General features: G+C 40.0%; 1 protein-coding gene across 1 annotated transcript in view; it reads left to right on the top strand.

Moving 5' to 3' along the window:
- The window catches only part of KCNK5 (potassium two pore domain channel subfamily K member 5), a 103,339-nt gene extending 95,549 nt beyond the window's left edge, over positions 1–7,790 (top strand). Inside the window, exons 3-5 of the mRNA XM_085320798.1 lie at positions 1,266–1,432; positions 2,496–2,664; positions 3,474–7,790. Coding sequence (XP_085176924.1) covers positions 1,266–1,432; positions 2,496–2,664; positions 3,474–4,294 — 1,157 coding nt within the window. The 3' untranslated portion in view covers positions 4,295–7,790. The remainder of the gene's footprint in view (positions 1–1,265; positions 1,433–2,495; positions 2,665–3,473) is intronic.
- The last annotated feature ends 4,969 nt before the right edge of the window (positions 7,791–12,759 follow it).

The following is a 12,759-nucleotide window of genomic DNA, read 5'->3' as shown; positions in this document are numbered from 1 at the left end:
AGAGAAATGCTGCCCTCTCTGATGAGTAACTGGTTTGGGGTGCTGGTTTCTGGGATGACTGATGTCATTCTAATTGCATTGAACTGTGCATTTAAATTTCCAAATCATAAAATCCCAGAACAAAACTGTTACAAAATATTTCATTAAGCTAATGTTTGTCACATGTTTTGTGAAGTTTTTACACGGCTCTCCTACTACTAACATGCATTTCTCTTAAGCTACTGAAGTAGCAGTGTTCTTGGCTTGCAGAACAGTCTAGACATTTTTTTCCCCTCCATCCTCAAGAAAGCAAAGAAGGACAGGTGGACTCCTATAAATCTTACTGCTAATTTGTGCTTATAATATGCTCTGCGCTGAAGGACTTCTTTCCTTAACATACAAAAGAGCTCAAAATTATTTGCATTCTGTTTTTACAGAAAATTAGTTTTTAAAAGATTTTGTTACACCCTTGCTACACCTATTATGTAAGAAACAGGAATGCAAAGTAACTAGAGAAAGCTGAGGTATGCAGTATTTGAAGGCTTACTACTAAACCATGTACAGCATCATATTTTTCATATGATATTTGAAACTCATAGTATACAACTTATGACCAAAAGTTGAAGAAATTAGGAAATTTCTTCAACTAAAGAAATAAGTTGAAGAATAAGAAATAAGAAAACCATGGCAGAGAGTTAGAAAGTAGACTGATTTTAGAGCCAGAACCTACTGGGTTCTGTGGCCAGCAAAAAGCTAGATTCAGTCAAAATACCTTGTTGTGTCACAACTTATCTTCCACTTTGCCCATAAGCTTCTTTCCTGGATAGGCACTGGGTCACAAGGTAAATGTGCATAATGGCTCTTGCAAGTGGAAGCTAACTTTGGGGACAATTTTGAATTTCTACTGTGTAAAGTTGGTTCACATTAAAACTCAGGTTTTTTACATTGCTACTGGAGGGAGGAAAATCATGTCAGAGGCCTTAAGATGAGTTTTATCTACCGTTTACCTCATCTAATCAAGAAAAAGATACACACAATCCAGGAAATATTCAAAATGCAGCACTCCTCTCAATCTGCATTAATGGAATACACATTTGCTGGAGTAGGGCTGGAAGGCATCCAGATTCAGAAGATCAGCAGCTGCAGTAGACTAAAGCTGTTATGGATGGTGAAGTAAGGAGTATCTGATACAGCAGAAGCCCACGCAATGTTGTTTTATATATAGGTAGAATTGCCTCGATTTCTCTGTAAGAAGAACAGACCATGTACATACTTATCTCTTTTAGGTTACGGAAATGTTTCTCCAAAGACACCCTCTGGGCGTCTCTTCTGCATATTTTATGGACTCTTTGGAGTTCCTCTCTGTTTGACTTGGATCAGTGCTCTGGGGAAGTTCTTCGGAGGACGAGCCAAGAGACTGGGCCAGTTTCTGACAAAAAGAGGAGTAAGCCTGGTAAGATCCTCTGCTTGTTTATCTTCCTGTATGCATAAATTAAGCTTAGGCTTCTTCACTTACCTGATAATCTTGGTAATAAACCAACACACATGCAAGTATTCATTTCCCAAGTGGTGTTGCATAAATATAACTGACAGTAGGACTAGGTCCTGTAGGTAAGTTCTACCAGAAGTCTTAGCAAATTGAGGTTTTGAAGAAACCTTTGAATGATACTAAATGTAAATATTGTTGCTTCTATGGAGATATAGGTTTTTCCATAGTAAAAACTGCAGGTTGAATGTAGATGAGACTCTCGTTTCACAAACATTACCATCAAGCATGTCTAGCACTGAAATAAGCTCTCCTACTTTGTTCACAATTGCTTTTATGTTAGCATGGGCATTTCCTGCAATGTAGTGAACCAGATGAGAAATGATGTTTTGTTCTGTTACTGTGTTTTTTTCTGTCTTTCTGTCTTTCCTCTCTTTCCCTCCTTGCTGGGTGAGTTTATTTCAGTTCTAGTTCAGTGTGCAGAGATGGGAGGCAATGCAGGGGCAGAATGCCTGGGAGAGAGGGTGAGGTAGGTTTAGGCTCTGATTTCGCAAACAGAGTTGGCCTGAGTGTTAATGCATCAAAAACTTTCTTGGTTTAGCACCTGAGAAAGTACAGAAAATGATGGAGAAGTGAACAACTGCACAGTTTGCATGCAAAGGTTAGACAAGTGGTATAGAGAAGGGAAGATGAATAGGAAAGAAGTGTCCTAACCCAGCTCCTCATCCTCTATAGTCAAATGAATAAAGTGAAAATCAAGACATACTAACTGTGCTTTTTATACCAGAGTGGTATGTCTGTATACTGTGCCTATTTATAAACTATCAGAAACTGTTAAGAGAATCATGATTATTTGTTTTCAGATCATTCCCTCATTTTTTTTTTGAGTAATGGTTGTAAGAATATTCTGTTCTGCATAAAGGAAAAACCTTTACTTCAGTGTTTACTTCAGTCAGTAACTTTTAGTTACAGCAAATTTGTCATCCAGTTCTTTCCCTGACTTTTTTTTTTTTTTTTTCTCTCTCTACAGAGGAAAGCACAAATTACATGCACAGCTATTTTCATTGTTTGGGGTGTCTTGGTTCATCTGGTTATTCCTCCCTTTGTCTTTATGGTGACTGAAGGCTGGGATTACATTGAAGGCCTCTATTTCTCATTCATCACTATCACCACCATAGGATTTGGAGATTTTGTTGCTGGTCAGTAATCATATTTTTCATATTATTACACTGTGGATAGTGTAGCAATTTTATTTTTAAATTATAGTAATAAAAGGTGGTTTCTAAGCTTCTCCAAAGCATTTTGTTTAGTAAAAGATTTGGCAAAAGCTGAATACTGCTCTGATGGATTGGATCTGGCTTTTCTACCTTGGTTTAGAGAGCTAAGCCCTTGGCCTCAGTCTGAAGCAAAGTTCTGGAGTTCGTAACACTCAGGTGCATCAGGTCCCTCCTTCAGGCAAGGAACTTTTCTATCCACCCTAATAGTTAAGCACCTTGGAATAGGATCCTGTATGCTGAGCAGGGAACATCAGATGAAGTGATGCTCTCTATGCAGCTAGAACTAACCGACAGGAAATGCTGAACATAGGATTTAGAAGGGAGAACCACTATTTTTCTCTGAAATCCACTGCCTTGATCAGGGCTTTGAAGAGAGCTCTTGCAAATGGAATTATCAAGATGAGCCCTCTCTCAAGGAAAAATAGGGTCAGGGAGAGTGCTAGTATTTTTTTGAAGAGAACTAAGTTTGCTTTAGCGCTTACAAGGGGAGAACAAACATGCTGCCATTTTATGTTGTAGTCCAATGGGTAGAACACAGGCAAGAAGTGGAAGACCTGGTATCAACTGCTTCTGTCAGGAGGTTTCAGGTCCCCACTACCACTTCTCAGAGCAGCACCCAAATAGTAAGGCTCTGTTATTAGCCAGAGAAGTACTCCCTCCCACACTGAATTTGAAGGCTTTTCAGCTGCAAGTCCTCTTTCAATAATGTTCTTGTTTTGAATTCTTTGTAGGTGTAAATCCAGATGCAAACTATCATGCCCTTTACAGATACTTTGTGGAGTTATGGATCTATCTTGGCCTGGCTTGGCTTTCACTCTTTGTCAACTGGAAGGTCAGTATGTTTGTGGAAGTCCACAAAGCAATCAAGAAACGGAGGAAAAAAAGAAAAGAATCATTTGACAATCATCCTCGGTCTAAGAAACCCCTTCAAATGGGTACCTCAAAGGATGTGAACATTTTCAGCTTCCTTTCAAAGAAGGAAGAGACCTACAATGATCTTATTAAGCAGATTGGGAAGAAGGCCCTGAAGACGAATAATGACAAAATTATTAAAGTAGAAAATGCCAAGCAAAATATGCAGAATTCCAGTAAAGATGCTCAAGTGACTTATACAAAGACCAAGTCATTTGAGTATGATGAGGCTTCCCTAGATATTCAGAATGGGCATGTGCTGAGACACCTACATGATAAACGTGTTGGTGACAGCCCTCTGGAAGGAACAATGCTTGTAAACCAGCTAGACAGGATCAGTGAAGAAGAAGGGGAAGTATGGGACTCAAGAGACTATCGACCCCTAATCTTTGAGAATGCCAACATAACATTTGTAAATGAAGATGATGATGAAGAGGAGGATCTCACAGATGATGAGGAAACTTCAAAATCCTCCATGGATGATAATCTTGTAGAGGAACCTGAAACTGCAAAAAAACTAGTAAAATTCCCATCCTCTGATGAATCTACCTTTACCAGCAATGAGCTGGAACTTTCTGTGCCTTATGAACAACTGATGAATGAATATAATACAGTAAGCAATGCGAAGGCTGCAACGTGAAGCGTGTTTGACAACAGTTTTCTGAAAGTAGTCAGTGCATATTGAACAAGTTAATGGAGCAAGAAGAAGAGCATGTCTTTGCAGTTTCTTCTATTTCTCTGAAAACAAAAGCAAGCCCCAGACTAATAAACTTTGGTGTCTTTTGGCCATCCTAAGTTGGTTTCTGAGCCCGTCAGCTTTGCTTTTCAGTTTTTTAAGAAAGCTTTTAAAATAACAGTTGAATTTGGAGTCCTTCTCCCTCTTGGGATTTTGTAGTTCTTGAACAAACTAGAAAAGAAGAGACTAGTTATTACACTGGACTTACTCTGCATTTGTGCATTTCATGGAGAAATTAGTTTGGGAGTGAAACTATACTGTTGTGGATAGACTGTTTTGGCCATCAGATATGTCCGGTTACTCCACTAGCCCTTCACCTCTGAAAACCTGGATTTGAATCCTGCTTTGATCACATGGGAAAAGAGTGTGAGGTTTTTTAGCTGCCTATTGGTAAGTTGCTACCACAAAAAATGGTACAACTGTTAGTTGCTCTTTACGAGAAACTTGAGATGGAATACTAGGACACACAGATCTGAGCTGAGGTGTGTTGACAGACTGGAGAGGAATCTTCTAAAATATCTGCCTAGAATACATCAGTGCTGGTCAAAAGATAGTGAATAATATTTTTGTGAATAAAATATTAAAATTAAAAATTCCAAAGAAATGAATTGAGAAGGAGCCCTCTAACAAAGAACAACTCATCTGGGATGAAGCTCACCTATTGGGCTGCTAAACTGCACGTCAGCCCCAGAACCCTTGAAGATAAGGTGACTAGAAGAACTATTGATCAAAGAATATATGAGCACAAGCAGATTGCAACTTTTTTTTAATGTTGAAAGTGTCCTTCCACTGTTCATTTCCTAGAGGAAATACTTGAATGAACCTTATACAGTATCGCTGTACAGGTGAAGTTTTAGTGATGCTATTTTTCTGAGAAAAAATCAGCTTTGGAGGAGCAGATACTCTCCAAATGCCATGATGCTTGTCAGAAGGGACCTTCAGCACTGCTGCTCTATGCAGTGTGTTTGTCAGTATTGCTGTTTGCTGTTCCTCCTTGCCTTGGTACTTCAGATTAGACTTGAATGAGATGATTTATGAAACAGTTGGTTATACTCTGCTTTTTTTTCCTCTTTTTTTAAGCTTGACCTGTATAGGTACACAATGGTTATTCTATACCACTTTCAAGATGGCTGGGTAATGTCAGATCTTGTGTAAAACTGAAATGTGATTGTGTGACTTAAGACCGTAAGGCACTTTTTTTAAGTGGACTTCGGTTCTGAGCTCTATAAAGTGTTATCACTTGACTTGGAGATGGGCTTCTCATTGATATATGGAAGTATATCATTTAATAACGTTTAAGTCCAAATCACTTTGCCTACAAAAAAATTTATAACATGGTTTTTATTTTTCTTCCTTTTCTGCATATCTATGCATTAATCTCGACAACTCTTTCAAATGAGGCTCTTGATGACATGCTGGCAAAAGGTACTAATTTTAGTTGTATCAAATATTCTTGGAACAGAAAATTACCAAGACCTTTGAACTTTAATATGGCAAGTTCTGATGTTTAGTTTAGTTTTACAGTACTTAAGTCATTCCAGTATGCCCTAAAGTTTCCAAAGTTCAGTGAACAATTAAAGTTGTCTATTTTTGAATGTAATGCTGGCTGACTCATTAATTTTGTAAGAAGGGTTTATGGAATCTTGCAATGCTAATCTTGAATGACTAAATTTTCTAATAACTGCAAATACTGACTGCTGTTTGAAATGTTGACCACTCCTTCCAAGTGAGGAAGAGGACACATGGGAACCCAGCTCTCTGACTGAATATCCTGTTGACAAGAGATTTTGAAGTCACCCACTATGAAACATGGGAATGTCTTTATTAATTTCTTTTTAGAAGCTTCCACATGTATGAGATTTTCAAATAGAAAGTTACACAAGGCCAGGGCCAGCTCTGTAACACTGGCCAAAATATGGAATCAACATCATTGGATTCAGTAGTTAATTCATATTTGATGATAATACTGCTGAAGGGAGATTCTAATTTGAAGTCTGGTTACATTATGCAACAGCTATTTGGAGTGGGGGTGGCTGGACTGATTTGAGTTCCGGCTGAGAGGAAAGAGGAAGAAGCCCTGTTGGGAAGGTTTTGATTTAGTTCTAATAGACCTTCCCCCTCCCCCCCCCATTAATTTGAAAGGACTTCAAGCCCTTCAACTGTTTTGATGCGTCTGAAGGGTTGTGGCTGACAACTGCACCTTGTAGCCATAAGAAATGGTAAGAATGACAGTATACCTGATATAAGCATGCTTGTATAGCAAGTCTAACCTTCCCTTTTTAAGAAGTGCATACTAACTTACAAGAAAATGAAAAAGCACTCCATACTGCTGTCCTCCAACTTGTCTTCCATTATTGATGCAAAGATCAAAGTTTTTGCAACAGTTAGTAACCTACAGGATGGTGAGGACAGAAAAAGGCCTACCAAATGCAAAAGCATAGCCAAAGTATGATCTTCATCTTTTTTAAGCATCCTCTTTAATGCAGAAATAATACAAGCCAGACACTTGGCTGGGCTTTTCGATTGGGAGGAGATGTTGCACACTGGAACCCAGACTCTCCATAGTGGAGTGCACTTGTATGGCAGAGCTGAAGACAGATGGGATCTGTTTCATGTTATCAAGTTAGATGTGGCTCTTTGGCCTTTCCCAGTGCAGTCAGCATAAACTATAAGTCTGCATAACAAGCATCATGGGATTTAAAGTAGTAGTTTAAATTTATTAAAACAAACTAAAAAATTCCCACTGTTAGGGCAAAACATGATTACACTACACCTCACAAAACTGTTCTCAAGACATCCCACCATGTGCCTTAATGCAATTTTAACACTGGGGAAAAAATTCACCTCTTTGCACAAGGGCCAGCACAAGTGGTATGTTCAAGCTAAGCCATACTTGTTCTCTGTGTTTTGGGGGAGTTTAGATGGCATACAGCTTTCATACTGGCTCKCTACAAAAAGTTGAACCATTTCCCAGAGTTTTTAAAATTATGGTGCCACCTCAGAACTCCTGAAGTGCTAAGCAAGACAGCTTTTTTGACTGCATGTCTTCCATGTCTTGAGAAAAGCAGCTTTCTGGGGAACCTAAATTAATATTGTCTTTCTGCCTTCAGATTTACATGTAGTGAGTTAGAAGAGTGTCCAGGCTGGGTTTTGAGCTGTTCAACCTTAGAAGTACCTGTGGTTAATCTTGGGGAATTCCCCAATGCTATTTGGTAAGGTCATATAACTATTTCAGTTACTTGAGCAATCTGGAAACATTTTCTTTGGATGCCATTTAAGATTTCATTTGGCTAAATAGCAATGTTAGTAACTTTTAATTCTATGTAATTAATTTTTATAGGTAAAACAGATCTCTTGCTGGGAAGAGAGAGAAGGGAAAGTTTTTTGCTTGCTTTTTTTTTTTTTTAAAAAAAAAAAGGCAAGAAAAGCAAGCCTATAAGGATGTATGAAGAAGGGATGGAATAAAAGTGAAAAATCTTCTTTCTAGCTATTGTCTGCAAATAAATTGATTTCCAGTCACTTTTAGGCCATTACGTTAAGCATAGGTCCACTTGCGCAATATTAATAATTTTTCCAAGTGAGCCAATAATTCAAAAAAAATCTTAAAATGTTTTTTAAAAAAACTCTGTTCCTACAAAAGCCCTTTTACAATTAAATGGTATATATTAGGTGACCATATCCTTCATGACATCATTGTGACACTTCTTGCTTTTGTGTCTTGTGCTATTGAAACCTGTTTTGGGGTAATCAGAAGGACCGTTAGTAGCAGATATGTATCTCATGGCAGGCAGTCTAACACATCTGATACACTGGTACGAAATCACTGAGGAAATACAAGAAGTGCTGTTTTATGTTTTTCTCCACTAATGATTTGTGAATCTGTTGCTGGCAATGGATGTCACAAAACATGCAGAAATAAAATGATAGACTGATAACGGGTCCAAGGTGACACACTTGTATAAGTTGAGATTTTATTTTTTCTCCTGTTGATCTGGGAGAGTACAGGTAAAGATAGACAAGCCTTGCTGATAGAGGGAGCAAGAAGCAATATACAAGTCTGTTGACTTAAAACCGAAACCGAAGAACTCTGTTGTAGAGTTGTAATTCTTGTGCCTCGTGGGCTTTGTTCCACTTGTGATACATTTACCTTTTAAAAACTTAGCTTGTCTTTCATATGGCTTTTGAAGTTTGTACAACCCTGACTCTATCACTCCATGATATGCCTGTCTGTTTGTTCTTTGTTGCTGATTGTCACTGGAATCACACTGTATGTAAATATTTGCTAAGTCTTTGTAAAATGTAATTTATTTTAATATTTTGCAATAAAAAAAATTACAGTTTATTCTGTCTGTCATGAAAACTTTGCCAGTCAAGAAAATAGATTTCTTTTTACAACTCCCTACACTTGTAAGGCACCTCACAGATGAGACTGATTCTGTTCCAAAGAGCTTGGAGGTAAGGAGCTGATAAAGCAAGCTGTTTGATGCAAGCAGATGCCTGCATTTATATGGAATATTGGTGACTTCAGTAGCATCTGGTCTTCAGTTGGGTACAGCATAGTGAGTTATACAACAAGGATTAGGGACAGCTGTTGAAAGAGGAACAAAAGTATTTCTAGGGGTTATGTTTTTTTGGAGGAGGAGGTTAAAAGAATGAACTGAGACAGGAAGTATTAGAATTGATTAGTACTACAGTAAAATAAAATGTGCTTTTATGGTTGCTGTCTGAATGCCAGAGATACTTCATATCTGAGTAACTGTTAATGAATTTTTCACAAGACTTTTAGCAACAGTGTAACTATATCAAGTGGTCTGGCAGTATTTACAGTCTTTTTCATCTCCAACAGTTCCCTTAAACTATCTTGCAAAATAGGTAACTGTCTGCCTTAATGAGTGGCAAAACATGATTCAGTGCTACTCACGATAGACATCGGTAGAAATGAGGACAGCCTCGTCGTGAGGGAGAAGAGACTGAACCTTAGTTTTTCAGCAACAAGGGGAAGTCATTGAGGTGTGAGCTAGAAAATTGGGGAGTTGCGCCAGCACAGGAGAAAGAGGGAATGCTGTCATGATTTGAGTAAGGTAAATGTAGCCAATGTCTACATTAACCCTCAGCCCCACAAGAATTCACCCGAACAGAGAGGTACTGGAGGAGGAAGAGGTGCCTGACTGGTGACTGATGCTGAAGCAGTCAATGGAGAGGGAGGTGGGGTCCTGATGGAGCTGAGGGTGACAAGATGCAACACTGAGTTTGGTAAGCACCTGATAACACTTCCCATCAGGTCCCAGCAGATTAGAGCCTGCAGACTACTGTTCATCTATTGCTCTCAGTATTTCAGTGAAGATTTAGTAATTTTGAGTGGTAGGGTAGCAAGAAGTAGAAAAACAGGATAAACCTGTATCTGTTAAGCATCTGTTCTTATGGTCCATGCCTGGCTGTGTGTTCCTCTCTGAACACAATAGCCTAGCCGATAAAATCACAGACCAGCCAACATTTAAGAAAAATGAAATCTTTTTACTGAGCACTTATTGTAGCTCTTTATAACGTGTGGTGCAACATGATACCAGCAACCTGCAGCTCATGGAAATGTAGAACTCAAACTTTCTGTTCTGGTAGATGAAAATCACAGAATCAAATGGTGAAATAGGAGGTTAAGGTGCTGTTCAGTATCGTTTTAGACAGAAAAATGCTACCTGAATCTCTTCGGTGCATTTTTTCTGTAGTTAGACATGTATCCTGAAGAAATGCTAAAATAATTCTTACACAAAGCTCTGCTAGTGGGGTGGAGGAGTTTGCTCTATGGTTAGAACAGGAATGGGAATTTTTTGTTTTTATTTTAAATTCATGGCTTGTGCATTGTGCCTTTCAGCTCAGTTTGCCACAACTTCCTACTTGTAAGATAGCCAGTACTGTAATACCRAGGAATGAAAGGTTGGGCCAACTACAGCATTCGTTAGACTTTGGCCTCTTTAGGCTCCTTAGAACATGCAGGGAGCTCTGCACTGCGTACAGACCACATGCTTCCTTATCCGCGTACCGCGCCTGGCTTCGCTGCGCAATTGCGGGCTGCAGTTTTCTTCTGACTCCATGCCTGAGGAACAAGGGGTGCAGCGGGTGGAAGCAAATCCAGCCTTGCCCGTAGTGCACACTGCCGCAGCCTACCTAGGGCCAGGCATCCTGCCCCCGTGCCCCTGGGCAGCCCTGGCTCCATGGACTGCGTGGCCTCCCCAGCTCACCCTGTGCTGTTTGCTGCCCCCAAATACTGGCAGGATGGCCAGGTGAGAAGACAGTAACAGCACAAACTTTCCACTATGCTCTTTCTTTTTCCCCCACGATGCTAAGGGAGAACCCTATTACTTGTTCTCCCTTATTGTGGGGGAAAAAGAAAGAGCAGAGTGGAGATAACTGGAGGGAAAGCAGGCCGCTGCAGGCAGGCAGAGGGGCTTGACCACAGCCTCTGCTCGGGCCAGTCCCCCGCACCTCGCCCCAGCCTGGCTCCGTAGCTGGCAGAGCAGGGGGCTCGCCCTCGACACCGGGGCTGGGACCATGCAGGTGGCTGGGAGGACTCGCTCCTCGCCACAGCACGGGTAGCCAGCGCTCGGCCGTGCCTTTTCCCGGCAGACCGTTGCGGTGTTTGCCTCTCTGCTCGGACGTGTTTGACACCCGTAGGTCTTATGCAGCTTAAAGGGCTTGCTTAGCAATTGCTTCATGCTTTCACGTTGGCAGGCGCCTTCCTTAGTGAGGCAGCTCGTGCAGTTCCTGCTGACTCACACACGTACCGTCCCAAGAGCAAGGGCTGTGCACCGCCACACACCACCCTTTCTTCTTCTTTTCTTTTCTTTTCTTTTCTTTTCTTTTCTTTTCTTTTCTTTTCTTTTCTTTTCTTTTCTTTTCTTTTTTCTTTTCTTTTTTCTTTTTTTTTTCTTTCTTTTTTCTTTCTTTCTTTTTTTTTTCTTTTCTTTTTTTTTTTGATGATGTTTCGTGGGAACACAGACAGGTGTCATAAGCAGGTGTTTTACAGCCTGGAATGAAAACAAATTCGTGGAGTGATTTTCCTGGCTTATGCAGCTATCCTAACATAGGGAGCAGTACTGGGACCGGTGTGAGCACAGAGGTCCAAAAAGAAATGTATAGTATACAGAGAAATGTATATAAAGACTGGGCTCGCTGCCCAAAGAAATTTGCCATTTCATCTGAGAGGGGATAATCTGAAAAAGGACAGTTGAGGTGGCATGGGAGGCTAGAGGCATTATCCTGCACAAAGTGCCTTTGAAAGGCAGCTAATGTGTTCCAGTTAGAGGGTTTCTCTGGTGTCCCAAGTTTCCAGATAGAGTCAGTGGCCACTTGAACAGTTGGAAAACCAGCCAGTTTTGATCTTTGAGAAGTATTCTGATGGGAATACTTAAAGAATCACTCACCTTGAATTTAGAAGTTGAACTGAAACAACTGCAAATAAAACAATTTATGCTTCCTGGTTTTAGGATTTCTTTTTTGGGGGTCACTAGAAGTTACCTCCCTGCTGTCTCTCCTTGCTGCTCATATGGAAGAATAGAAAGATAGTGACAACTCACTTGTCATATTTTGCTGGTTGTTTTCTACATGGAGGAAGTCGTGGAAAATATATTGTTTTCGCCCCCTCTTCTCCTCGTTTGCATGGAACTGTGAATGATAGAGAAAACAAAACAAAAAAAATCCAGACGTATGTATTCTGAATTGGAAGGGGAACTAAAATAAAAGATAATTTAACCTTTTTCCCACAGACTTTTTTTTTTTCAAGAGAATTCAGGAGAATTGATGTATTCAGTATGAATGAACAGAGTCCTACGCTGAGAAGAAAAGATCCTGTCAAGGGCTTTCTACTTTCCGTGGACTTACAACTTAGGGCAGTTGTTGATCACATATTTATTTATCTAGTTAAGTTTCTGGGTGTATAAGGAAGTATCGTAATTAATTCCTAATGTCATTAAGATCAGAGAGAAAATTCCTCGTGTGCTTATTTGTGGGTTGGGCCCTGCTTACACTGATCAACACAAACCGGCTGCAGAGAAGCGATCATTCCTCCACGCTCCGAGCTGCTGGGCGCAGCTGAAAAGTGTCTGTGTCCACAAATGTGAAATAAATTTATGCTCAGGTTGAACCAGAAGTCACAAGCTGGAGGATATGCATTTTTTCCCTAAAGCTGTGTTGTCCCTCTCTGGCAACCTTCATCTTGCTGCTTATCTGTTGTACGTTGGTGGTTAGTGGAAAGTAAAGGAACAAATCAAGACTTGAGGTACAGGCAAACTCTGTTGATATTTTCTATTCCTCTCAGCCTGGGACTTTTGCCAACTCCATCTCTGGCACGGCTGGAAAGGAAGGAAAAATAGGCA

Source organism: Rhea americana, unplaced genomic scaffold (genome assembly GCF_003343005.1).
Source record: "Rhea americana isolate MKP2758 unplaced genomic scaffold, rheAme1 scaffold_119, whole genome shotgun sequence".
Lineage (NCBI taxonomy): Eukaryota > Metazoa > Chordata > Aves > Rheiformes > Rheidae > Rhea > Rhea americana.
The sequence above is the reverse complement of the archived record's forward strand: the minus strand, read 5'-3'. Positions and strand labels throughout refer to the sequence as shown.